General features: G+C 40.6%; 2 protein-coding genes across 3 annotated transcripts; one reads left to right on the top strand and one right to left on the bottom strand.

Moving 5' to 3' along the window:
* On the bottom strand, positions 4,590 to 8,948 carry LOC110433962 (aspartate--tRNA ligase 2, cytoplasmic-like). The gene is made up of 10 exons (XM_021457222.1): positions 8,325 to 8,948; positions 7,842 to 7,952; positions 7,591 to 7,704; positions 6,824 to 7,114; positions 6,643 to 6,753; positions 6,497 to 6,550; positions 6,006 to 6,085; positions 5,817 to 5,932; positions 5,038 to 5,152; positions 4,590 to 4,936 (listed from the first exon to the last, which is right to left on the bottom strand). The coding sequence occupies exons 1-10, from the start codon at positions 8,847 to 8,849 to the stop codon at positions 4,810 to 4,812; spliced, it is 1,644 nt and encodes a 547-aa protein (XP_021312897.1). The 5' UTR covers positions 8,850 to 8,948; the 3' UTR covers positions 4,590 to 4,809.
* LOC8081375 (SMR domain-containing protein At5g58720) lies at positions 19,570 to 27,694 on the top strand. Of its 2 annotated transcripts, XM_021455414.1 has the most exons (12): positions 19,570 to 20,489; positions 21,665 to 21,690; positions 22,381 to 22,404; positions 22,527 to 22,688; positions 23,474 to 23,550; positions 24,909 to 25,126; positions 25,477 to 25,547; positions 25,645 to 25,701; positions 26,257 to 26,324; positions 26,396 to 26,502; positions 26,633 to 26,700; positions 27,190 to 27,694. In XM_021455414.1, exons 1-12 carry the CDS (start codon positions 19,706 to 19,708, stop codon positions 27,310 to 27,312), a joined length of 1,785 nt encoding a protein of 594 aa, XP_021311089.1. In that variant the 5' UTR covers positions 19,570 to 19,705; the 3' UTR covers positions 27,313 to 27,694. The 2 variants fall into 2 exon arrangements, with proteins under 2 accessions (XP_021311089.1, XP_002457102.1); XM_002457057.2 differs by lacking the exon at positions 22,381 to 22,404 and having other exon boundaries at positions 27,190 to 27,670.

The raw sequence follows: 27,909 nt of genomic DNA, 5'->3' as shown, positions 1-27,909 counted from the left end.
TCGTCCATCGCCGTTAACTAATCGCCACGTGTTTAGGAGGTCATGCCAAAAGCCATTGCTACCCCTCGTCCATCCTTTCCGAGCTGCCCAGTCTTCACGGCGTACCCTGTGGGGGTATAAACTCCTATACCCTCGTGGACCTATATGGGCCGCACCATCAGAGGTGGCTCGGCCCACAGGATGAAAACGTGCGGCGCGCGACTGGTCGGCGTGCACCGCAAGACTACAAGATATTGTACCAAATAGGATACTTTGCTTGTAACTCTGTCCCTTCAGAATATATAAGGAGGGGCAGGAGTCCCCTAGAGGACACATCACATCATATTCTCTCGACACAAATCAATACAACCAGACGCAGGACGTAGGTATTACGCCAACTCGGCGGCCGAACCTGGATAAAAAGCTTGTCCGTGTCTTGCGTCACCATCGAGTTCGTAGTTTGCGCACCGTCTACCGATAAACTACTACCGTGGGTACACCCCAAGGTAGACTGCCGACTAGCTTTCGTCGACAGTGGCGCGCCAGGTAGGGGGTGTGCGTACAGCTCTCCTAGACGAACAAGATGGCCATCATCCCAAACTTCGTGGCCATGGCGGGCGGCTTCACGTTCACCGTCAGCTTCAACAGCTTCACCACCACGACCGCGAAGGAGGCGTAGATCCAATCTGTGCCGATCACTTCTTCACCGACGTCGGCTGCAGCTCCAACCACGCTGGCTACGACTTCGACCACACCAGCAACGTTTCCGACCACGCCGACAACGCGTCGCACGCTTCCCTGCTACAAAGGGAGGCAGATCGACAACACCGACCTGCTCGGGTCATCGACCGAATTGTTTGGCCTACTTGCTTTGACCACCAGTCGCAATAATAATCGCCGCGAAGAACGACGCTATGACAACAGCGACCACCGTCATGACAAGTCGAAAAGCTCGAGGGCCGGACAATTTTGTCGTCACCGACTAGACTTTCTTTCAAAGATAAGTACACTTCTAATATTTTATTTATTTTTGGCATAATATTTTTAATATTATTATTCTTCAAAACAACTTTTTTAGCCGACTAGTTTTTTCTCCTACACGAGCTTTCCAGAGCCGGTACTGTCTCCGACTCCTCCCTACACGTGCACGAGATCCGCCCTCTGTGTTCCGGGTGGTCGGCAGTAGCTCTCTAACGTGGCTGACAATCCTACGCGTGCCTAGGTTCCGCACCTCATGCTGATTGTTGGCTAGACCAGAGCTGGTACAAGCTCTAGGATGAATTAACTACTCGTGCTAATTTTATAACAAAAAATCTAAAACTTATCTCAGTACTGATTTTTTATCTAAAGTTTATTTATACATCATGTACTACCTATTCTCTATATTTATTTTTCAGGAGTTTGGTCCAGTCGACAAGCTACGCTCGGGGACTCGTCGACTATTCCCTACGCTGTGTCCGGGGACTGCTCCGACCACTGAGCACGTTTACGTTCCCAACCACGCTCGGGGACTTGTCGACTACTCTCTACGCTGTGCTTGAAGACTGTGCCGACCACCGAGCACGTTTACGTTCCCAACCACGCTCGGGGACTTGTCTACCAGTCTCTACGCCGTGCTCGGGGATTGTGCCGACCACCGAGCATGTTTACGTTCCCAACCACGCTCGGGGACTGGCCGATCAGTCTCTATGTCGTGCTCGGGGACTGTGCTGACTACCGATCGTGCTCGGAGACTCATCAATCACTCCCTGCGCTGTGCTCGGGACTTGCTTCGATCACTCTCCGACCACAGCTCGGGGACTGCTTTTCTCAGTTACATATCTAATTGGACTGGATAATTTAAATTATTTAGACCTTGCTGCAAGGCTCATACTTCGCCTTCCAGCAAGCTCGGGGACTACATCGGTACGATGCATCTGACGATGCATCTCAGTTTCAGAATTTCTTTGAGGACTTTTCTTTTGACCCTGGCACCACGTGCCTACGTCACCTACTAACAGGCTCGGGGACTAAGTGGGCACACTTCACCTTGCGCTGAATGTGCTTGCTTTTTGAAAGGCTATACTTTTCAGAAAAGTAAAGTGGGCACACTTCACCAGGAAAGAAATCTTTTTTGATTAAGAGCACCATGCATTCTTCGAACAACCTGCTTCTTCGATGTCAATGTTGATCAACTGTCTTTTGAGTTGGTCAAAATACCGTTGCAACTGTTTGGGCGACTTTCCTACTTATTGAAGACGTCAAGCCTCACTGATCGAAAAAGCTCAAGACGGCGTGTTACATCACAATACATGGTGCTCGGGGACTAGCTGTGGGGGTATAAACCCCTATACCCTCATGGGCCTATATGGGCCGCACCATCAGAGGTGGCTCGGCCCACAGGATGAAGACGTGCGGCGCGCGACTGGTCGGCGTGCACCGCAAGACTACAAGATATTGTACCAAATAGGATACTTTGCTTGTAACTCTGTCCCTTCAGGATATATAAGGAGGGGCAGGGGTCCCCTAGAGGACACATCACATCATATTCTCTCGACACAAATCAATACAACCAGACGCAGGACGTAGGTATTACGCCAACTCGGCGGCCGAACCTGGATAAAAAGCTTGTCCGTGTCTTGCGTCACCATCGAGTTCGTAGTTTGCGCACCGTCTACCGATAAACTACTACCGTGGGTACACCCCAAGGTAGACTGCCGACTAGCTTTCGTCGACATCCCCGTCCACCGTTTTCTCTCTATTTTCCCTCTCACAATAGATGCCTCATGCAAAAATAAATTTCTAACAACGCTAGTCATATATGTCTCATGTTTTGACATAACAAAGACAAGTGTTCACAGACAAATGATTGGGTGATACAAAGGCATTAATACCATTGGCTTGAAACTATATTTTTTTCTTTAAATGTATCTAACGTGTTCATAGTTTTTTTTTCTGAGGAGAGCTACTCTGTCTTTTGGCTTAAAAAATCTAATGTGAAGACAAGCACGAGATTGACGTGTTCATAGTTTTTTCTTTAAATGCATCTAACGTGTTCATAGTTTTTCTCTTTGAATGCATCTAACGTGACTCATAAAGGATGGAGGAAGGGGCAGGAATGACTTTTGGCATGACTTTCTGGACACGTGGCGATTAGTTAATAGCAATAGACAAGATTGACCGAAAATTGATTGTGTAGAAACTAAATTGAACGTTTTGAAAGTTGAGGAACCAATTTGAGCCTTCTGCGATAGTTTAAGAACAAAGATGGCTATTTCGCCAAAATGAATCTGCAGCAGCTTCTTACTCGTCTCCAGCAGCATCCCTCTCCCTCGAGCTCCTCGACGGAGGGCGGCGGCGAGGTGCAGTGGCGCCAGCGTCGGCATCTCTGGATCTTGAGCTCAGACTGTGAACCTACTTGGCCAAGTACGTGGACGTCCTTGCATGTTGAGGTCCAGTGATCCACAACCGGTGATACAACTCTTGTCGTCGACGATCGATCTTATGCAATTTGAATGTTTTGCAACACAACTATTACACTATATCGAATTAAGTGTTAAGCTAATAAGTTGATCAAGCTTTGTAACTTGCAGTGTGCTGCATGCATCATGTTCTTACTTATATTCATTTGCCGGATTAACACTTGATTATTAGAATCCAAATTAAAGTAGCTTCTGCAGAACGGGCCGGTTTGCTTGAAATTCGAGAGTTAGCCCAACCGCAACTCCATCTTAATTTGTTTGGCCTAGTCGGGAAGTCCTGTCCCTTGCCAACGAGGCCAAATCGGGTTTTCTTTTTCCATCTTATACTTGAACATAAGCGTATTTTATAGTAGACTTGTATAATAAAATTTGACAAATAACAATCGTGTTTTCGTTTTCCATCCAAACTTTGCCCCAAAAAAAAAACTGATCAAAACTATATAAATGTTTAGAACATAAACCTGACATCATTTTAAGTGGCTATGAGATCATATTAATTTTTGTATCAACTGATAGTATATTTAAGAGAAGTTAAAGGTCTATTTGTTTGAATTCACTTTGTTCAAAACAGAAGATATGTTGCTACTCTCTCAGGCCGCAAAAGAAGTGTCAGTCAAATTAACTCAACTTTAACTAAGTTTATTGTAAAAATATTAACGTTTATATTTTTATATAAATTTGTTATAAAAATATATTCCATAACTAATATAATGATACTTATTTTATATCATAAATATTAGTGTGATTTTATATTATTTAGTCAAAGTTTAAACTATTTGACTTCTCAAAATTGAAACTTGCATTCTTTTGTGGACAGAGAGTTCACAAAGGACAACATGATAGATTTTACATCACCCTTTATTACACTTCACGGCAAATAAAGAAGAAACACAAAAAGCGATGAACCTAGAATCAAACCTTTTAACGGACGACAAATCCACTCGCAGCACAATTCTTCTTCACGTCTATAGATGCCGTGCAGAACTCCTACCGGCTCTTAAAAAAAAGTTTGTCATCACTCGTCTAGTCTTAGGAATTTAAGAAGCCCTAGCCCTTGGTATATACCATCAAACAGGATCAAACCTGAGCAGTGTGCACAAAGAATTTAGCAATACTTGCACTTAGTAATAATCAGACCAGAGCGACACGTGAGACGGGAAGAAAAGCCCAAAAGGATCGTATTGTTGTTGGTTTCATCAATCTAATAGATACAAGTAGCTTTGTGAATTTAACAGGAACTCTGAACCGCAGCAACCGGGTTCAGTTGCTGAGATTGCAAGTTAACGATGATGGTAACATTAACATCGGAACAACCCATACGCTTAGTGACAGTGACACCACTTGCAGGCTCAGGCTTGAAATCAGGAAATTAAGGCACAAGCCTCTGCGGGTCGCGGGGGAACATTGAGGTCTTCCTGATGTTGTTTAGGGCGCAGAACAGCATCACGACCCTCTCCAAGCCCACACCGAAACCACCATGTGGAGGTGCACCATAGCTACAATGGGCAGGGAAACGTACATCTCAAATAAGGAGCCTACGCAAGAAAGTGTACCCCAACTGATCAAGATTCAAGAGCATGGTATGGCAACAACATACCTGAAGGATTCAATGTAGGCCGAGATTGTGCTCACATCAATTCCACACTCTGTTGCACGCTTGGCCAACAGCTCAGGAGTGTGTATCCTTTGTGCTCCAGATATTATCTCCTCACCTGTAATATCAGCAAAATTGGTTCAGCTCATTATTTGGATGCCCATGAGTTAAGTTTGAAGTTCAAAAGGAACAAGCACATTTGCTTTAATGAAACAAACACATTTGCTTAAGTGAAAGAAAATTCTAGAGGAAGCTTAAATTGCAGTATGTCAAAACAAAATTTCTATTATTTGACAATGCTAACACTAATGGATTTGTTAGGAAATAGCTGAAAGTGATCATCCAGTGGGAAATGATTTCATGGTCAAATTGCATTCCCAGGAGACAAGCAGGAATAGAGTCGAGCAACAACACGTTTTAAGTTCACTGAAGTAAAATAACAGCTGAGTATAACCGGAGGTACAACCATAGCATAAGGGTGTAACGCTGAACAATAAAACAAGCTATTTATACAGCTCAAACCCAAGGAGACAACCTAACTCTTAACAGTTTAGAAAGAACAAATCCTGCCCATGCACATTTTTATTATAAATAAAAAGCAATAGAGATACATTAATAATAGAACAATAAAACATATAGTTTACTTTTACTGTTACAAATTGGAATGGGAAATCAAATGATTTCTTTATGCATAATTGCATATAAAACACTTACATGATCAAGAAGCATGCCAAATTACTACATGGTGTCAGAAAAATAACATTTACAATTGTAGTGCTTACCTCGAATGAAGACATCAAAAGAGTTGGTGTAAGCTGGGTTGTCATAGCAAGGCATGGTGTAGAACGGACGTACAGCCAAAGGATATCGATACAAGATGAAAAAATCTGTGTTATACCTACAAATAACAAAGGAAGTTGTTATCAAAATATAAATTAGTGAAACATAATAGGGCTGTAGAGTTTACATACTTTTCCCTGACAAGCCGACCAAGTTTTTTCTCAGCTTCAGTATTGAGGTCACCCATAGGCTCAATTTCTGTTCCGGCTTCCTGTTGATTAGATAAATCAACAATGTATAGTCTGATTTTGCCTATAACAAAATTCACAGTAGCAACTACTTCCACTGACTTAAATAAGTCCATTTGAACTTGCATACACAGATTAAGGTGGGTGGAGAAAAGACCCAACTGCTGCTATCATTGCTATAGAAAATGTAATTAGCTTGTTTACTTCATTTATTATTAGGTGTATTTAAATAGGGGCAACACAGGGAAGTGGAGCAAAAAAAAAAGTTACATTGGATTTGCTGATGGACGTGTATTTGGTTTGAGTCTGAGATGGCTATGGACTCATATTAAGGATCAGAGGAAATAGCAACTAGATTTATTTCATGATCATATATTTATATATGCAACACAGAGCAAGCCTAGACTATGCAAGAGACAGCTGCAAGTATGTACCTTCAACATTTGAATCCCTTCCTCATAAGTGAGCTTCAAGGTTTTGTCTAGATACTGCATAACATTATTAGTGATCTGTCAATCTCTAGAGCTACAGAACCCAGAGAACTGCATAGTCAAATTACAAAACAAGCAAGAATCTTTACCTTCAGAGGTTCAAACGGATACTGCCTGTTTATTGTTTCGAGTTCTTTCTTGCAGTTTTCAGTCAGGTGTTTAAATATTGATACGAATAAGCCATCTATAATGTCACAGACCTGTGTAAAAAATATAATTAATAATGACTGCTTCAGACAATTAAATAATACATTCTTCTTACAATCTTACCTCAAAATAATGCTCCTTAATCTCCATTTCAGCATCAAGACCAACAAACTCACAGAGATGCCTGTGTGTGTTTGAATTTTCTGCTCTAAACACAGGGCCAACCTCAAATACTCGTTCAAAACCACCACAGATAGCCATTTGCTTGTACAACTGAGGAGACTGTGCTAAACAGGCAGGTTGACCATTGTACAAAAGCTTGAATACAGCTGCACCTCCTTCACTAGATCCAGAAATCAATTTTGGGGTGTGGATCCCAACAAAATCCTTCGACAACAAAAATTCTCTGAATTTCTGCACATGTTCAGCAAAAAGAATACATCAAAAATCAGTAGAAAGAACAGTATATGTTAAAAATTAGATAATCAAAAATCCATATGCTTGGCGCCTCGACACACCACTGATGTAATATAGAGAGATGAAAATGAAAATGAAACAAAAAACAGCTTTGAACAATAAATGTCTCATGCTGAATGTTGAAAAGTGAAAACTACTATGGACAATTAGACAGAATACACATTCGACTTGTTAGATAATGTACTATGACTAATATTATTCCACTTGTTAGCATATGCCAAAATCAAGTCTGGCACCTAAGACAGAACAGCCTTGTATAGAAGAAAATTATTCTATTCTGGAAGCATGAAGGTTTTTGCAGACTCAATAACAATGCAGTTAAAGCCTAAAACATAAATCATATACTATCTCGTTCAGCACAATACATACATGAATGGTAACAGATTAACAATAAAATAGTATGGAACACTCACGTTTTCAACTTGACACTGGATCCGGAATACAGCTTGATTCGAGGGTGTTCGAAGATCAATAGCTCTGTAGTTCAAGCGGGTATCTTGACCAACACGAACAAGCTTTTCTCCAGCCTTCATCATTAGAACAGTCAGTTGAAAAAACTTCAATATGAATCTAAAATTCATAGGTAGAAAGGCTAAGCACAAAAAATGAGTGCTTTCTTGAAAAAGATGCAAGTGAAATCACTGAATGTGTGCATAACGCATACCAGTTCAGCCTTCTCAAAATCTGCCTCACTCCGAGCCGCATCTTCAAGGTTAATTGGAAGGGTCGGGATAGCCCTATTGATGCAATAGATCTTCCTCACTTGAATCTCAACCTATAGATTACATCCAGAGCGACCAGAGACAATCCATCCGTTAGTTGAATATAGACAGTCACGGGATCCAAACAAAACCATGTTTGCAGAAGCATGCGGTAGGTTGAAGCGTGAATTAGGCTACATCAGCAAACCTAATTTATACTGACAACAATCCAACATGCATATGTACAAACAACATAGTCCCATGTCAATTCATCAGCCTGGCTACTTCGAAAAAATTCATCATCCTAGAGTCTAGAGACACCAGGAATTATCCTAGATGTTCACATGTATCTGATCAGTTGGAACCGGTTTTACTACTCGTGATGATAAGAAAATACCATATTTGCGTGAAGCCAAATTACAAAGCAGGAGACAAGTCAGACGAACCTGCTGTGTGGTGGCCTTGAGGGGCTCCTTGGGGAGGGAGACGACGCCCTCAACGTCGACGATGGACTCCTTGCTGAGGGCAGTGGCGAAGCGCACCATCTGCGTGCTGACGCCGGCGTCAGCGCTGGCGACGAGCACGCACTGCACGGTGCTCATGCGCTGGCGCAGCACGACGAAAGCCATCTTCTTGCTGACCGGGCGGAAAGCCTGCGCGGCTCCGCGGATAAGCACGGAGCGGCCCGCAGCAGAGTCGTCGAGGTCCCCGATTTGGGTCCACGAGCGGCCGGAGATGACCTTTGACTGGATCTCCTCGACGGGGACATCGCCGTAGTTGGCCGCGAAAGGGTCCTCGGCGTCGACCGGCTGCTGCTGCTGCTGCTGGCGCTGCGCCGCCTTCTCAGCTTTCTCCGCCTTCCTGGCGTCCTTCTTCTGCTGCTTCTTGCTGAGGGTGGCGGCGGAAAGGTCAGCAGAGAGTTCCTCTGCGCCGGTGGCAGAGGAGGCGGCGGGTGGAGGCTCCGACGACATCGTGGCGACGACGAGAAGCGAGCAAGGCTAGGCTACGAGGTGATCTGGTCGCCGGCGGCGGCTATCGAGCGTGAGGTCAGCAGGAGCAGAAAGGGACTAGGGTAAGTTAACGTGTAAGTGGGCTCGATGGGCCAGGGAATAGAAGCCCAGCTATGGTCTTTCCAGGATTAATGGGCTCATACAATATATGTCCTGATGGGCTCTTACCATATATGCCCTCAAGACATCTATATAAGGACAGTCTCAGTGGCCTATTTCAATACACTATTTCAAAAATAAATTCGCTGACAGGGCATCAATAAGACGAATAATGAAAAAAATCTTCACAATGCATAAGTTTCACCTTGACATTTTCTAAGCTGGGTAAAGCATTTAATTACTACAAAATGATTGGATCACATGCAAGATGGTGAAACGATTTAACCCTCAGTGGGGATTTCATCCTGTTTCACCGCGTGGGAAACAACGCCCGTGGGGTTTCACCATGGTGAAACTACTTCATTCTCTCTCCTCTTCGTTTCATGCAAAAAGTGCAATTTTGCTGACATGGCACTCTAATAAATGTGCATGACATCCTCGTGAAACCCCCACTGAGACTGGCCTAAAAAACCACATGTACGTCTATATTGACTAATGAAAAGGCAGCTCCCCTCATATACTTGTGTCTTCTATGTGTTCTTGTACATTGTTCTTGAGGATTGAGAGAGGGAGACGAGATCTATCTACAACTTCTACACGCCTCTTTTTTGGGATTGCGAACAGAAAACGGATCTGATGATTCATAAATAGCTTGTTTCTCAACACGTTATCAGCAATTCTTCCAACTAGGCTACCCACTCCACTCCATTTCAAATTGTAGATCGTTTTGACCTTTTATAGGTTCATGAAGTATATCTAGACATACATTTATATTTAGACGCATATGAACATCTATGCACCTAGAAAAAACAAAACAACCTTCAATTCAGGATGGAAGGAGTATAAGCCAAATCATAGCTTGGTTTCATTACAAATGAAATAGATATCAATCTTAGCCATTATATTGGGTAACTCCAGCCTATATAAATTCAAAACATGCGGTAACTCGATCTCTTTTCGTGGAAAGTAGAACAGACAGACAACATCTACAGTCTCATTGTAAGGTGATCGCATAAACAAAAAACAGAAATGTTGGTACTACTCAAATAGTAACAAAAAATAAAGAAGCAATCACATTCTTTCTTTCGCTTGAATTTCATCATCTTAAGCATCTCGCATGATTCTCTGCACTGACTACTTTAGTGTTGAGCATCTAGAGTTAGTCTTAAGCATCTAGAATTCTATGGTAGGTGACTCTAAGGACGTGATCCTTAAGCTTCTCATCTTCATTTGGTACGTAGTCCTCATTAAAATCAGAATGATAATTCTACCGGATATCTTGCCAAAGGACATCGACACCACAAATAATATGAATCTAGACACCACCATCACCGTCAGCAGGATTCTAGACACCGGCATCACCATGAGTGGGATTCTAGACACCAGCATCAACAGTACCCTGGGCAACAACAACACCATCACCATCAGTAGGATTTTGGACACTGGCATTAGTAGCAGTCTGGGCAACAACAGCAGTAGCTCTCTTAGCTACAATCGAGGTCCCTGCTTGAAACTCCATGTTTGGAAGTGACTTGTATTCTAGGAAATGGTACACCATAGCTCTAGGTTCCAAAAGAGCAAGGGGGCAAAACAATGTGGCGCCTGAATTTTCCACCACCGTTGATTTCACGACAAGGAAGATAGATATTGTGTCTGACCTTGAGAGATGACACAAGTAGCTCTAGCATACTCAGAAATATGTTTGGTTTGTACCTAGGCCACCCCTAGCTCCTCGACTCCTCTAACAAGTTGCATTTATGCTGGTAATTAAACTTAGTCATAAAAGGCAGCCCCAAACTTTGGAGTCGGAAACTTTGAAGTTAACTTTCTAACTTCTACCATGAAGTTTGTTTGTAGATAAGTTAATATGGCAAAAATAAAAGTTTGAGTTCACCGGGAATATTTCGGCTTCGCTGAAAGATTTCACCTTCATTACTAAAAATCAGCAGATAAGACAAGATCAAGTGAAGACAAGAAGTTGGCTTCGTCTGCTGATTGAGAACAAATTTTGACTAAGTCAAGATTAGAAAGACAATTCAAAGACTTGATGAGCAAAGCTGAAGAGTTGAAGACATAGATTAGTCATTTCGCCCTTGTTTGTAAAAAGAGTTGTAGTCATTTATATCGAGGATATATTAGTCATTCGGTGTGAAACGCGAAGGTTGGGGCCTTATAAATACCCCCACTGACATGTATAGTGAACTTAGAGTGCAATCCTCATATGTGTTCGACATTCGATGCTTGTGTGATTATTTGCTTGGCATAAAACTTTCACCCAACAATTTCATTATACAACTTGTTAGTTACCAACATATTTTTGAATTCCTTATGATTACCATCATCAGCTGGGGGGTTGACATTAGCATACATCTCGCCATTCATCAGCCTAGCACACACTTTAAGGTTCAGGGCATGTCATTGTCTAGCATTATCCATTGAATAGGCCAGCGATTTAGGTCTATCAAACCCATGAACATCAAAGCCTCGCCACTGCAAAATAAAAAGCCTCACAATATAAGAAAAAATAGGCCCTACCTCAATAACAAATAAAGTTTATAAAATAAATACTCATAACGTAAATAGTAAATCAAACATATATACCCTCCACAAGTACAATATACCAAATTGAATTTCTAGACTGTGTAAACAAAATTAGTTAGATTCGATATTACATAAGTCTTCAAAAACTCAGTAATATTATATACAGTAGCAACGTGGAGGTTGATCCACATGGAAATTGTACTTATTGTTCACAAATATATTCACATATATTCAGAGCTACAAGATAATTCAAATAATATTAAATGAACAATCATCAAGAAATGATTTGTATAACTAGATATTGTCTCAAATAAAATATTTAAAAGCTTCCTTAACCCAAGATATTTCCTTGAATACCCAAAGATTAGTTGTCTACTTGAATAAAAGAAATATTAGTTTTCTACTTAAATAAAATATTAGTTATACACATTGATGCCGTGCGGCAGCCGACAAGCAAATGGGTGCCGTTGTGCATGGGGGCTGAAGTGCGGCGGGCATCGGGCCGAGAGGAAGTGCAGCATGTGGTGCGGGCGTAGCATGTAGCGGTGGCACTCGCTCGATGTCGAGCAACTAGAGATTGGGATTAGGGAATTGTGGAGTACGTTTGGGCCCTTAGTTGGCTAAACAACTTACCTATACTGCCAAAATAAAGGCCCAACAAGTCAACGAGTCGTTCATCACCGTTCTCCTCGCGTATTCGCGTGGCTCGTCGTTGTGCCTTGCAAGAAAATAAATACAACAAAAGCTATTATTATAATTATTATTTATGTCACCACAGTAAATATTCCTACAGGGTTACTATAAGTCTATTCATGTGGATCTTTTACTATTTTATGATGCAGTAAAAGAGCAATAAAGATTTATTTTATTTTATTTATATATATATATATGCATATGAAAATATTAAAGTAAAAATATTAATGTAAAAAGGAATACTAATTAATTAGATAACTACCATATTATCTTATGGCAAGAATATAAATGTTAAAGTTTTACCGATAGGTCTTCTTCTTCTACTCTTGTGTATTTCTTCATCTTGAGAGATGGAGGTTTTGATGGTTGCATACCTCTAGTGATGGTAATGTAACTTTGTTCTTTGATTTGGCCAGTAGGTTGAAGTAGAGCTTTAATGATAGTTGGTAGCATCTTGCTCAGTGTGCATGCTCACAGAACTTTTACTTGTAGAATTAATAAACTTTGCTTGATGTGTTGTCTTGTTTGCAAAACTAAGGTAGAGATCAAGTGCATGGGCTCTGCTGGTGGAAAAACATCAACAGAACCAAATCTATTTCTTTATTTATTTTTCTCCATCCTTAGACATATTAAATAAGATGAAATTGTATTACATGATTTATTTATTTATGAGTGGTAAGATCAAAATATTAAGCATTTAATGTTTCATTTAAGTTCATATGACAGAAAAGAATGAAGTTGCTTAACCAATGGAAGGATTGTCTATCTCTATATAAATTTTCCCATGAGTATGACTATCATATTTTTAAGATTGAATACAATGTTTTAACTTGTTTGGTTAAGACTGAGATTAAAAGGGCAGTGTCATAAACAATCTTAAAAGATAAATCATGTTGAGTTAACTAGGTTGATCAATTTAAGTTGTAACTCTAACATGTTTGTGTTTTAATTTATGTGCACACCAAGATCAAGAGGAGAGAGTGACCACTTACCTTAGAATATTACCTTCATTATTAGAGCGTGATGAGACTAACTGATGAAGGGTAAATGACTGGTGGTTCTTCCTCTTGCATCTTGAGCTGTTCATGGACATCTTGTCTCCTCTATTGCACTTATGCTTTTGCCATCTTTTGCTTCTTTAATCTATCAACTCTTTTCACTCCAGTCATTATTATGCCAGCGTGGGGAGCGATAAGGAAGGACTCAGTTGGACTAGCTAGTAGAGTTGGCCTCCCTTATTGACCTTAGAGGTGAGAGTGCAGAACGTCGCATTCTCTTCTCTTATCAATCCTTATTTCTTCTTGGCTACGAGTGAGTTGTATCTTCCTTGTGCAAAATTATTGTATCTTTTCATCTCCAGTGCGAGTTCATATCAGGACTTTCCCACTTTGAATTTGAAAGTTTTTCTGCAGGGGTTAGTCTAACAAAAATATTTCAATATCTACTACAACATACTATCGGCTTAAAAATCAACCTAGACACCACGTCTATTTTGACTTAGGAGGGTATTTTAACCTAAGCACCACGCTTAATTTAAAAAAGCCTTTGAATGTAAGTTCACCACTCCTAAACTAGGCACCATGCTTCATTTAAGAGATGAGTGAAACTACTCCAAACCTAAACATATACTACAGCAAACAAAGGTAACATGAAAGCATTATAGAGATTTACTCAAACAATGATAAAAAAGCATGATTATTATTCAACAAATTGAGCATATCTTAAAAGTAGGGACAACCAAGATAGTATAGCAATGTGGCAAAAGATATATCTATGTAAGCATATCTCCTAAGCTTGATTTTTTCAAAAATCAAGATTGGATGAAAGTAATTCAATGTTGCATAGTGATTGGTTGGACATACCATGTATTTATTACTCCATCGATCTTTTGCTCCAATCCTAGAGGGTTAGTGACAAGAATACCCGAAGGAGTATTTTCATAATTATGATTCTATGCTCAATTAACAAGGGTAGCACAATAGAAGAACACTAATGACATGGCCTAAACAGTGCTTGTTTTAGAACACTAAGCTTGTCCTTAGAAACCTTCAAGATGTGGTTTGGTGAAGTGGTTTCCCTTCCAACACCACTCTAAGTGTATTATTCACCACAACAAGATCCACAATATTTATGGTCTTATGTGTCTACAACCACCCTCTTAGTGATTTTATTAATAGATAGAATAAGGGGGTTGAGGATCTTGTGTGTGATAATATTAGTGACTAATTGATCCAGGAGATTTCTCATATGAGCATGGGTCTGATAGGGTGTTTAATGAAATAATTCACATGCTCGGCAATATGATCTCCCTTTTTAAACTCCGAGGGTGTCTCTTCATGGTTGTCTATAGGCAATAAATTTGTCTCTATTATTTCATGCCTATAACATTTATTAGATATTTTATTTTCTAGGATTTCTCATGAAGTGATGTCCCTAAGGTTGGTCTCGTATAAAGCTTTCTCTAAACTTGGGTGAGTTTTGTTTATCAAATAAATTGATTTAAGCTTAACATTTAATTTAGACCAAGTTTAGATGCTAGTGCTAAAACTTCATCTTCTTCCATTCTTTGACAATAACATGTGTATTTCTAGTATGTTCTACGCATTCCTTCCATTGTTGTTGCTCTTCTTGGGTATTTCTATAATTTTCATGACTCCTATTCTTAAGACATCTTGATGGATTCCTAGGGTCATTATGAAGTTTAGTAGAAGGAGAATAAAAAGATTTATTGGGGTCAAGGATGAGTTCAAAGACATTTAATATGGGCATAGAAGGGAAGAAGATCCTGGCTGTCATCCCAGTCTCAACTTCATTCCCTCGTACAAGAACTGAAGAAGAAGCTAGGACATAAGTTAATAGTTGAGTTTCATAAGTAGAAAGTTCATATTCTTAGTCAATAGTTGAGTTTCATAAGTAGAAAGTTCATATTCTTCAGTCATTGATAAATAATTTTTTGGATAGAATTTATTTCTAAGTGGCTTGACTCTCCTTCTATGGCATCACTTGGCATGCCATCCTTAAATTCTTCCCAATGTCTTTTTAGGAAAGGAAAGGAAGTTGATGATGCTTTTTCCAACATACACTTCTAAGAAGATTTGATATGCGTTAATTTATGAGCATCTTGGCTAATTGGAAGTCTAAATCATTGATGTGGAATTTTAAAGGTTTAGGATTGATAGCTAAATTTTAAGAATGATGTGATTGTGTTTTAGCTACCAAGACTTCTATTTTTAGTTTGGATAATAAATCCTTTTCTTCTTTTGGGGAGCTAAGAAATAGCCAGAGCAACTCTTTTGAGCATTGCTTTTAAATGATAAGAAAGAACTCTCGAGAAGATAAATCAAGGGATTCCTTATAACTCTTGGTAAGACCCAAATGTTGAATGAACATGGGGCCTAGTAAAGCAAGGTCACGATTAATGATCCCATGATACATTTGAGGAGGATTTATTATATTATGTAGACATGGGCATAGCTTATAGATATTATGATAAAATTTATGCTTTAAGCTCTTGCACATGCCATAAAGATAAATATCAATAGAATTAAAAACATCCATAAGGATGAACACAAAAATAATAAAGAGATTGAGATAAAAACAGGAAAAGATAAAAGTATAATACAAGATTAAGCTAAACTAAGTCAAAATCAGCAAACCATTCTCCGGCAACGGCGCCAAAAATGCTTGTTGGTATAAATTAACTGTACTCCATTTAAATAGATTTAAGTAGGATTATCCGCAAGCGCACAAATATCATACCAATATCACATTTTACCTAGAGGTTTTAAATATCGAATCCACAAGGAACAGTTGTGATGATAACATAGTATATAGACTTGACCGTACAATTAGGCTAGATCATATTAAGAAAAAGAAAATACTAATGCACTCTTGTTCCGACTCCGGTAAACTTTGTATAATATCATCTTATCGGGCAAGTAACCCGAATAGGGGGAGAATCAGAGTAACCCCCTATCAGGCACCTATAAGTCTATCAATCCTATCAACAGCAAGTGGACTATAGAAGAATCAACGCAGCTGTCACTTACGCGAACTACCACTGTCTGGCTGATCAGGGGACATTCACAAGTAAACCTAGCCTAAGCACCACGCCTACACTACGAAATACTACTTCAACCAAGTAATGACTAAGATCAAAGCACTCAATATGAGTTGTGAACCAAAGAACGAATAATAACAAGTTGCTTACTTAAACTAGAAGGGTGTTGGGTATTTTACACACAAACAGAAAAATCCGCAAGCGCACGAATACCGATGTAGCTTTCACACGGAAGTATTCTAGAGTATCAATTTTCCAAGGGAACGTGAGTGTACTAATTAAGATTCAAGATCGCCCAAGGATAACTATATAATTATTTTTGGTGGGAATAGAGGAAGTTTCCTAAGAGTTTTTTAGTTGATCTAAGAATCAAGAATTACTTCAAAGATTATTTATTTCGGAACATCAGAACACTAACCACAAAAAGAGATGAGAAGGGGGCTAGGAAGCTCTGACTATGGTCCTACAAACACCGATCCGAACGAGGTGGAATACGTCGACCGTTAGGGCTATCACTACCCTAGGGTTACCACAACAATCCGCAGGATTGGGTGCAATTCCAGGTAATTGCAAGACTAAACACCATGTCTAATTTATTAATTACTACTCTAGCGTTGCAAAGACTAGAGCACTTGATGCAAGCGGGAATCCAATAAATAACTTGAATGTAAATAAAAGTAATTAAAGAACTCAGAAATTATGAATTGAAGAACTTGGAGAACGATGAAGAACGAACCAGTTGCTGCAAAAGTACAATGTTGAGGTTGAGGAAGATCCGACAGATCCGGCTCCTCCTCCGCTCTCCTCTTCACTCTCCCTATTTTCTAGATTACAACTAGAACTAACTAGAACTAGAACTAGATGAACTAGAGGGATCCTCTCTACTTGGATGAATAATTCAAACCCTAGCTTTGATTCTGTAGAAGAGGTATGCCTCCAAGGGCTGGTGGGGGTCTCTTTATATAGTCTAGGAATAGTAGCTCCCAAGAAATCTAGGAAGAGTAGCCCCCAAGGAATTTCCACGTCATCGATCCGCGTCACGTTATTCTCCACCATCCGATCAAACCGACCTTAATCACGTGATTTTCCTCGATCCTTAGAGTCGGTGGGACATAATCCCCGAAGTGGACCCTGATTGGGCACCACAGGAGGGCGCGCGCCCTGGGCCAGACCCCGTTCTGCCTCCGCTTCATTCCCGTGGCTTCTGGACTCTTCTAGATGTTGGATAATTGCGGTGCACGTTAATATCTCTATGTAAACCCGACATGTGGACCTTTCCTCCATATTTCCTGATAACCCCCTGCAGAAATAGACAAACACCAAAACTCGTGGAATTCTGTCAGATGAAACCCTAATTTTGGATATTAGTTGCATATAGGTCCTTTTCTATGATTAGTTGACGGTTAAATGTGAGCATTAAGGACCGTCAACAAAGGGTAAGTACAAAAGTATCTCAGAACGTAGCTCCGGGCGAGGGAACTGAATTCCGAAGAATACAGCCACGAAGAAGCACCGACAGGCCGGAACTCCTCCAAAATCTCTACTCCTCTACTCAATCTCTCTAATCTCTAAACAAGACTAGATTTAGAAGAACTAGTCTCTCCTAATTGCTACATCTAGATGAACTAGAACTAGAAAAACTAGAGGAACCCTAACCCTAATTATGTAGAGAATATGAAGCACCAGGGTGTAGAATGCCTCTAGGGGAGCCTTGGGCGTCATTATATAGGCCGAGGTGGAGTAGGAGGCAAGGAACCGCCACGTTAGCGATCCGCGTCTTCATCTTGTGTGCACCGTCGGATCAAACCGACTTAAAATCGACGGAGGGATATCTTACTTGGCTTCCATGGATGCGTGGGAGGAAGACTCCAGAAGATGGTGGACATTGACCGAAATAGGGCGCCGACCAGCCCTAGGGTGGGGCCGGCCGGCCCCACCTTTCCACCTCCTCGGCTCTCGTTCCTTCGGGTGTCTTCTAGACCCTTTCTGAGTCTTCTCGTGTTATTTTTCGGCGCGGATGAGTTTCATGGTAAATATGCACTAGAATCCCTCTTTTCAGCTTTCTATAAAATAAACCCTGGAAAACATAAAATATGCAAAACTCGTGGAAATTGTTAGTTTAAACCCTATACTAATGTGTATTCATGTTCTACTTCAGGTTTAAAGTTCTAATAAATATTGACGTTCTCGACCGTCAACACTCGTGTGACGCGTAGGGGTAGTGACCAATAGATACAACATAGACATAAGAGATAGGGGAGACTATTCTTTATTTCTCTAAATATTGGTGATTACAGCATACAACTCCTACGTATATATAGTTTAGCCAAGGCCTAAAAGTTTTGATAAAAGGTCACATACAAACGAACTAGGATTAAAATTTCTTCTTCTCCTTTCCTTTTAGGACTAAGTCGTTTTAACATTTTTCACCCCCGCATCGTACATAGTATGACGCATAACATTAGTGGAAGTAGCTTTGCCGACACTGATCCCTTAATCCAAAGTTGGAAAGTTGGTATTGTTGGTTTGGTGAGTCTAGGGCCATGCTTAGGATAGCATTATTCTATTTGATCCTATGAGAATGATATATTACAAATAGATCCCTCGCCGGTGGATGATATATTCTACGACGACGACAAGGCGAAGAGGTCGGCGGGTGGCGGCGCTCGACTGCGATGCTTGGTTGAGAGGGAGGCGGGCGGCGCTCGGAGTTTTTTTGTGTTTGTTGTTGTAGTTCGATAATTTTAGATGTCTTCTTTAATCGTATGACTCAAATAGCCAAAGAGGTCTCGTGTTTATATCGGCTCTGTTGGAGATAGTCTAATGCTGTAAGGCCTTGTTTAGTTCCCCAAAAATTTTGTAAAATTTTTCAGATTCTCCGTCACATCGAATCTTTAGACGTATGCATGAAGTATTAAATATAGATAAAAATAAAAACTAATTGCACAGTTTGGTCGGAATTGACGAGACGAATCTTTTGAGCCTAGTTAGTCCATAATTGAACAATATCTGTCAAATACAAACGAAATTGCTACAGTACTCATTTTGCCAAAAATTTTGGAGGTAAACAAGGCCTAAATGCCAGTCCAAAAATAAGTACCCTGCCACCTACAGCGAACCGTCCTTACGAGACTCGCCCATGACAGGCAGGCCCCACCCTTGTGGTACCCCACATGACATTGAGCAGGGCCATTCTACATGGGCCCACCCGGGGCGCCGTCGGCCGCCCGTCTCCCTCCGCGAGTCCGCGTGGCTGCTCCTCTCGGCATTTCTCTTTGGTCGTGGGGTGTCCCCGTCTCTTCCCCCACGACTGAAATTTTTTTCTGGCAAATCGAAACCCCCCCTCGCGCGAGAGACGCCAAGACGGAGAGGAGAACGATAGGGGAAGGGGAAGGCCCAGGGGGAAGCCACGGCCACCGGCGCGATGAAGCCGTCGCAGTCCAAGAAGAAGGGCAAGAAGAAGAAGAAGTCCTCGCCGCCGGCCGCGGTGCCGGCCCCACCGCCGCCGGCGGAGGGGGCTGCGGATTCGGAGGCCTGCTCACTGCTGCCCGAAACCCTAACCATATCCGCCGCCGCCGCCGCCACCGCGGCGGTTTCGGAGACGGAGTCCAGCAGCAGCGGCGAGGCGTCGACGTGCGCGTCGTCGGCTTGCTTCACCGCAAGCTCGTCGGGGACGGCCTCCTCGTCCTCCTTCTCTCCCTTCTCCTCGTCGGCGTCCACGGCTTCGTCGTCGGCCGCCGGCGAGGAGCGGCGGGACCTCACGTGGCTGCTCGACGCATTCGCCAGCGCCACCATCGACCAGATCGACTCCGCCTACCGCGAGGCCGGCGGGGACCCCTTCGTGGCCGCTGGTATACTCGGCTCCACGCAGGACACGCAGCCGCCGCAGCCACCACAGCCGGCGCCGCAGCCCCCGCCACCACCGGATCTCTCGCCGCGCAGTGGATCTGGTGGAAGGAAGGCTGGTCGGAGGCCCAAGCGGGTTGCGGTGGCCGCTACGGGCATGGTCGCGGACGTTATTGGCAAGGAATACACGCGGCCCGTGACTGCTCCTGTAAGCGTGCCAAATGCATGGAAGGGTCGGGATGTGGAGAGGGATGGCGGGTCTGGTGGCCGCAAGTACAGCGTTGAAGAGGCAGAACAGTTCCTGTGCTCGATGCTCGGGGATAATTCCGAGCTTGGCATGGGTGTTGTCAGAGATGTACTTGGTGAGACATTTTTTCACTTGGCGGTCTATAGTTGTCTATTCAGAATGCTGCATTTTGACCCATCCATGCCATGCTGCCATTTCCACGACTCAACTGAATTTTGGACCTTGAATTTGTAAACCCAATGCCCTTAGAAGTAGTTGAGTGTTCAAAAGATGTTTTTTTACTGGCTTGCATATATAGAGAGGTTCTAATAGGAGCCAAACATAAAAAAAGGATCCTTTACATAAAATCTTCAGTGATTTTTCAACAAAAATCTTGTGAAAAGAAATATCTTTTGGCTCATTGTTGTTCAAACATGAACTGTAAAGCTATCAAGCTCCTTTTTTTGGCCCCTGTATTACATGGGAAAATTACGAAGGGCAATGATGGCATTTGAACTCTTGGTGGTTAGTTTTTTTTACAGTGCTGTGTGCTTTGCTGTGACCAATGACAATGAAAAGGAGTAATATACTGTCTAATTAATTCATGATGCGTGGCAAATTGATTGGACGATGCCACTTACAGCGCTGATGTATCAATGGACAAGCTAAAGATGGTGGCTTTGGGCGAGAGGTCCTTTGGTCAGGAACATTTGCAAGATTGGATTTTCAGTTAGTCATTTGAAAGGACTTGCAAGTTGCAAGGCTCAGAGAAAGTAGAGTATGGCCAAGGTCCAGATGCACCAGTTAAGTGGGTCGATGGCTTGCTGCTATGGAAAGATGTGTTTCAGCTTATTACCTGTGCTTACATTGGGATGTGAAGTGGAATGTTGCTTTTACTCTCTCTCTCTCTCTCTCTCTCTTGCTATCTTTATGGGAAAACTAGACAACATTTTGGTCAGCTGAAAGATTCAATTTTTCCATAGAGTTGCTCTATCTGGTGTACACTTATTCCATCTCTTTGTTTGCCAAACAACTGCACTTTTGACTTGTTCTAAAAGTTGTGAATTATGTTATGTGTGTAGTGATAGGCTGAATTGACTGTTTTAATTCTGGAACGGGCTGTACTTTTTTCGGCACTAAAAGATTTACTTTTGGCATATTTTTTTGTGTTTTCAACTAAATTGATCAATTTAAGTATATTGAAATTAGCTTCTTGGTATATGTTTTATTTCTACAACTTGCACGCCATTTGTTTGTTTATCTGATTGGAACGATATCTCGTGTTGATATTTTCATCTCGTCCATTTGCAGGTCAGTATGGGTATGATGTTGAGAAGGTAATATTTATTTTATTGGGTGCATGTGCATCTCCCAGGGAATACACTGTGTTTTTACTTTTTTTTTAAAAAAAATTCAACAAAATCCCACCTATTGATTTTAGTAGAAACTGGCCTGTTCTCTGTGTCAACCGTGTTTTTTTTGCCTTCAGTAAATATCACTTTCAGGCCAGATAACACTCTGTTCTGGAGTTAGCCTTTGTATCTACAGGCGTATAAAATGTAGCACAAATGGTCCTGTGGGTTAGCGTTCTAGTAGTCTTGTGCGTATGTGGCTGTCATGGGCCAGTGGCTGCTATTCAGGACACTCTTAAACTATTGATTGATGTGCCTGAATTGTAGTATTTGCCTATTTAGTGCACAATTTTTTTAGACTGTCGTGTTTTTGTAAGAGCTTTACCATCTACCAGTCTAGAAGCCCTTGATGGTTTAGCATTAATTAATTATTAGTAATATATAACTACAGTGTGTATCAATGTAATGGAATTTCTTTGGTTGTTTAGTGAGCTCAACAATATTTTAACTGTTCACACCAACTGATCTTTCACATTTAGAACCAAAATTAGGATATGAAGACGTTATCTTGGTCACTTGACTTTATCTTGGTCACATTCATGGTTTTATTAATATTTCTTTATCCTCTTGTTCTTTTTCGAGGATTCCCTATATAATTCTTCGTGCTTAAGGAAGAAGTTACAGTTACTTATGAAATCAGTGAGGAGTTTTCTTTTTGTCTTGCATCTTCCTTCTCATTGCCAGGAACAAGTCCCTGCTTTGTGTTCTGAATGGATGCTATTCTGTTGGTTTGTACAGTTGTGCTAATCAAGTGTTTTCAGGCGCTGGATGCATTGCTTGATATATCTGGCGTGTCTTCTGTTGAAAACATGGAAACAAATCATCAAAATGCTGGAAGGAATGACACCCGGCATCTATGTATGTTCCCTGGAAATGGGCTATCAGTGGACAATCTGACTGCTGGGAATAGAAGTCTACAACAGGTATTTGCTTAGCACAGTTTTAGTTTAATGCTTACTCTCTTGGATGCTAAAGATATGAATTGATATTTTATTAAGTGCCATTTGTTTTAGAAATGGGTGAGTTCACAAGACATGTTATTTTTCTAAAAAATGAATTTGCACAGTATGATATATTTATTACTACATCCGTCACTATGATATTTTGGGATGCATGTACTGATACGTGACCAGAAACATACGCAAACCAATAACAGCGTACTGCTAGATAGAATCGGTAACCCTAGTTTGTTAGAATCATTTTTCCCTATCATTGCGATTTTGGAACGATGATTAACACAATCAGAAAAGTCCAAATATCTGTGTTTTGTTACCATTTTGATTTCTGAAACAAGAAGATAACATGTTTATTTAGGCTGTCAACATGGTTGATGTAATTTGCAATGCATGCAGATTTGTCATATGTATTAACTTAATGTGATTTTGAAGCTCTTTGCTGAATATTATCAGTTATGTTTTATGTATTTTAGTCTCTTAGTTTGTATCAAACCATGACAGTAACGTATGGTAGCAATTAGCAGGAAAGGCAATAAGACATTTGTAGTTATCCACTTATCTCATTTGTTGTGGGTAGCCTTTTGTTCCAAACTGATGAAAATATTAACTTGGAATGATGTTCCATTAAGTTTGCTATTTACCTTGGAATGGCATTTTGTGCTCCTGATTCCTGTTTGTGGTCAATATGTTTGTTATAATTTTCATATGAAATCCTTTTTATAATATTCTAACTTTTAATTAATTCTACTCAGTTGACAGATGAGATATCCAACACTAGGTTCCAGTCTGAATTAGGACATGAGTTTTTGTGGAGTGAACCACAGATCAGGTGAGCCAACTCTGCTAAATGATTTGGCCAAATGTTCAGTTTACTAACATATTATGCTCAGTTAAATTTTGTTTGGCATTGCTTGTATATATTGTTTACTTGTTATAGATGTAGTATGCTGAAAGAAAAATTTAGAGAAATGATGTTTTTCTAGGGATCCTTTCCTTCTTTTGTAGTTTTGAACTTGTATTAAAATGGTTTTGTCCAACCAGCTGTTGCATGCCTATAAAGACCAACTAGTAGGAGGATCTACTTTCCAGAAACCATAGGTGGAGTTGCTTTTATTGGGATTGCATTAGGGATATGAATATTGTAGTGACTATAAGGGATGCCAAATTGAGGAAGATCTTCTGAACCCACCCAGCAATTTGGTAAGGGTTTGGGCCTCTGGGGGCATCAACTGTCCTGTGATTTTGTCCCATTTAGCCTGGGCTGATTCACAACCATTATTTTCTACTCCCTGTTCCAAATTTTAAGTTGTTTTGGCTATCCTAGGTACATAGCTTTTGTCAAACATTGGACCACCTTTTCCTCTCACCTCTCAATCCATTGTCATTTCGGTGTTTTGGCTGTTGCCACCACTCCAAATTGAATAACCTCCTCAACTCCCTTTTGTGCTATTATACTATGATGGCGTTATCCAATGATCCAAGTGATCATAGACGTTGAGCCATTGCACATCAGACATCCCACAGTGACATCCAAGGGTGGTGGATAAGGCCTAGATGAGTTGGTGGGAGACAAAGTAGATGTAGGTAGGATGAACAAGAAATGCCAAAGTGATGATGAGATGCAATTTTTCTGGTAGTTTTGATTCCAATGGTGCAAAAAACGGCTTGCATGCTTGCTCTGAATTGGTTGGTTTAGTTTCAGAAAGTCCTATTAAATTACATTCTCCATACTAGCCAAGGCTGTTTTGTGCACCTTTCATGCACTATACTGTATTAGTTTTTTTTTTCTCATATATGATGCAGGAGAGCTGCGTATCATTTCATTAAGAGAGAACTATATTAGTATATTTATGCCATTGGATTGGCATTTTGGTTTGGTGATTTTCTCGTTATTTTCTAAGCAAGCCTCATTTATCCCTTGAGCCATCAATGTGCTATGGCCACACCTAGTTTTTCTTCATCTCCTCGTGACTCTTTAATTTACTGAGCAAGCCTCAGTAAACCCTGGTGAGGATAAACATAAACATGCTGATGCAGCACTTTATTACCCTAATAATGGTTGGCTTAAACTGTCCAGCTAGTTATTTCCAAGTCGTTAATGCCTTTAGTTAGTGCAAGTATATATTTCAACCTGGTTTTCATGTAACTGGCTGTTGTTTATAACAAAGTTGATATTTTGTTCTATAGCTATGCGGAGGCTGTTAAAGAGGCACCACGTTCACCAACATTGCCTTCAAGATCAACTGTAGCGAAAGCTGGTCCACAACAAGTCCTCGATTCACTGTTTAAAATTCCTGAAATACACACATATGAACCAAGTTCTATGGACTGGAAAAAGGTAGTAAAGAAACTGCAAATGTTCAATAATACCGCTGCATCAAACAATCAAGAAAGGCCTAAGAATGGTATGTAACATTTGTATAATTGACCTAATCTATTTGGATTTAGTACCCTGTTGGTTGTATCTATATGACCCATTTTATATGTTCAAGTAAGTCCACATTAAATAGAGTGCTGACTGCTGATCTATGGCTAAAACATTTCCTTTCCTTACGGTCCATCGGGACCTGGCTTAATCACTTCCACTTAAACTATGACTGTCTACACATTTTTTTCTTCTAATTTTACTAATCAGTGTCCTTGTATTGCAACCATTTTTGATAGATCTATTTGCAGTTACATGTATTATTCATGTTCACTCATTGGCTATTACATTTTTTAATTGTTGATGCAATTATTATTGCTTTATGTTAAGGGGATGGCTATCGTGAGTTCCGTGGTGTTGCTGCGAGACATTATGATAAAATGAAAGAATACTATCAGAAAGTATGTTTTTTGTGCCGAGTTTTGCTTCAGTCAATTTGATCATAGAAGATCCTTCTTTTTTGTTATTTCTTATTGTTTCGTCATTTCTCCCTGACAGGCTGCCCTGGCATATTCAAAGGGTGACAAGTCATATGCTTCTTACCTTGCTGAGGAGGTGAGAATTTGAACTGTGATATGCAAAGGCTAAGTTATCTGTGGCACTGTTAAAAAAAAGGAAAAGGAAGCTTTTGATCTTCCTTGTTAAATGGTAGACGAGGATGTTCTAGCTGATGTGCTAATGCTGTATTCTTACAGCAGAAAAAGCAAGCACATCATATTGTTTTTACCCATAACAAGGGTCCATACTCTGAATGCTCCTGTTAGCTGTAACCCTATCATCCAGTACATACCTGGTGTATTCAGGATGGTAATAATTCCTAAATGATCTAATGATGTTGTATTCCTACAAGACAAAACCTAGTATAGTGGACATTTTCTCCCAAATTTGCAGCCTAATAATGCCTATAGCTTAACCAGCACTTGGGAAGTACAGACAATTGCTACTTCGGTGTCAACTTCCAAGTTATAGTTTTTTGCTGGAATACTCCTGTTCTGCCAGCATTATAACCCCATCATCAAACAGAATAAAATGAATAGTTTTCTGCACTTAGGTGGTTGAGTATCATTCACCCCTCCAAATAACTCCAATAATTTATTCTCTTTGTTTTAGGGGAAACATTATCGTGAACTGGGTCGCTTAGAAGACGAGAAGGCCAGCAGGAATATATTTGAAGCCAGGTAATAGTCACTCGTTCAAATACTTTTGGTAACTTGGTTCTGACATCTGAGATCTAATATCCTGTTTGCAGAAATAAGCATATTACGAATACAATAACCATCGACCTGCATGGCCAACATGTCCAACAAGCTATGAACCTTCTCAAACTTAACATGATGGTTTGTATTTGCATGCCATGTGAGTACCACACGAGATTTGATACTGTATTCTCTGCTACTGCTTTAATTCATGCCACTCAGCTATCTGTGTTTTTCTAATGCCTTATTATGCCTTTTTTCTGTTTTTTATGCCTTTGTTCTTTAAACAGCTGTCTTACTGAGGGTAATTACTGGTTGTGGTTCAGAAGGTACTGGGAAGGGAAAAATAAAGCGCTCGGTAAGAAAGTACCTTTGAGTAGTAACTCTAGTTATTCTCATGTGCTGTTTCCATGGTAATTCTGAAACATTGCAGAAGGTTAGAATTTTAATGCCATTCCTGAAGTCCTTTGTTGTAAATCATGTTATAACTCATAGCCAAAGCTTGCGCTCTCAAGTCAGGCATTCTTGAACAGTTCGGTTTCTTGGCACACATGTCACTTTCTTAGGCTCCTTGCTCCCTGCATGTTAAGCCTATTTTCTTGTCTACACTTGCCACAATTGTGCCATCAATTCTTTTGCCACAGTAGTGCCATGCTACAGGTTGGCAGACTTCGTATTTATACTTATTCTTGCAAAATGTGGCTAGCACAAGAATGCACTACTATTTGCTTTTTGCAATTTGTATGCTGTGATAACATGTTTCAGTATAGTTGGTTTTTACTGTGAAGGTCTAAACAATGTTCTTGTTGCAATTGGTAGTTGAACTTTTGTGATTAAATGGTGACAGGTTATAGAGCTTGCAGAGAAGGAACATATTGAGTGGCGCGAAGAGAACTCTGGAACTGTAGCCCTTCGGCTTGGTGGGCCAAGAGAGTATCGGTTCCTTGAGCATGAAAACGATTCTGACTAAGCGGGGAAGCCTTTTCAGGAGACTTTAACATAGATTAACCTGTGATCTAATCTATGTATCCCCGTATTTATCTGTATTTATGTGTTATGATTATGGATACCTAGGCTGTGACGAAGGCTGTAGTTCTGACACAGAAGTTCGGTATTGTAGTTGAAGTAAATTATGGTGTAATGTTGATCCCAGGCTGCTAACTGTGTAATGTAGTCTGAAGCTCTGTACACCTGTCTAGTTTAGATGTTATGGTGTGCTTCTGTGTACAATGTACGACAGGAGCTGCAATGAAGTGTAAAATTATCGTGATGTTTTGTTGAAGAATATCATGGTATGACTGATTGCCAACTCATGCTGTTCAAAATAAGCTTTCGCGGGATGCATGCCTGAACCCCTTCGGATAATTAACCTTTGGATACTGGACTTTGGCTTGTACCAACTGAAACTCATATGATCTTTATCGGACTACATACGTTGCAACAAACTTAAGCCTTGTTTCCTCGTAGTAAAAGAATCTTTAGTCTGACTGTTTGTAGAGAAAATATGAATTTTTACATTTTAAATATATTTTTTATGAAAAAAATATTTCATACTCTCTTGGTCAAG

This window comes from Sorghum bicolor, chromosome 3 (genome assembly GCF_000003195.3).
Source record: "Sorghum bicolor cultivar BTx623 chromosome 3, Sorghum_bicolor_NCBIv3, whole genome shotgun sequence".
In the NCBI taxonomy this organism is placed as follows: domain Eukaryota; kingdom Viridiplantae; phylum Streptophyta; class Magnoliopsida; order Poales; family Poaceae; genus Sorghum; species Sorghum bicolor.
The sequence above is the reverse complement of the archived record's forward strand: the minus strand, read 5'-3'. Positions and strand labels throughout refer to the sequence as shown.

Coding starts and splice junctions, on each gene's coding strand:
- LOC110433962 (XM_021457222.1), bottom strand. CDS start 8,849: ATGTCGTCGGAGCCTCCACCCGCCGCCTCCTCTGCCACCGGCGCAGAG. Junction 7,705..7,841: donor ATTTTGAGAAGGCTGAACTG/GTATGCGTTATG, acceptor CTAATGATGAAG/GCTGGAGAAAAGCTTGTTCG. Junction 4,937..5,037: donor GCCTACATTGAATCCTTCAG/GTATGTTGTTGC, acceptor TGCCCATTGTAG/CTATGGTGCACCTCCACATG.
- LOC8081375 (XM_021455414.1), top strand. CDS start 19,706: ATGAAGCCGTCGCAGTCCAAGAAGAAGGGCAAGAAGAAGAAGAAGTCC. Junction 25,127..25,476: donor TCAAGAAAGGCCTAAGAATG/GTATGTAACATT, acceptor CTTTATGTTAAG/GGGATGGCTATCGTGAGTTC. Junction 25,702..26,256: donor CTTCTTACCTTGCTGAGGAG/GTGAGAATTTGA, acceptor TCTTTGTTTTAG/GGGAAACATTATCGTGAACT.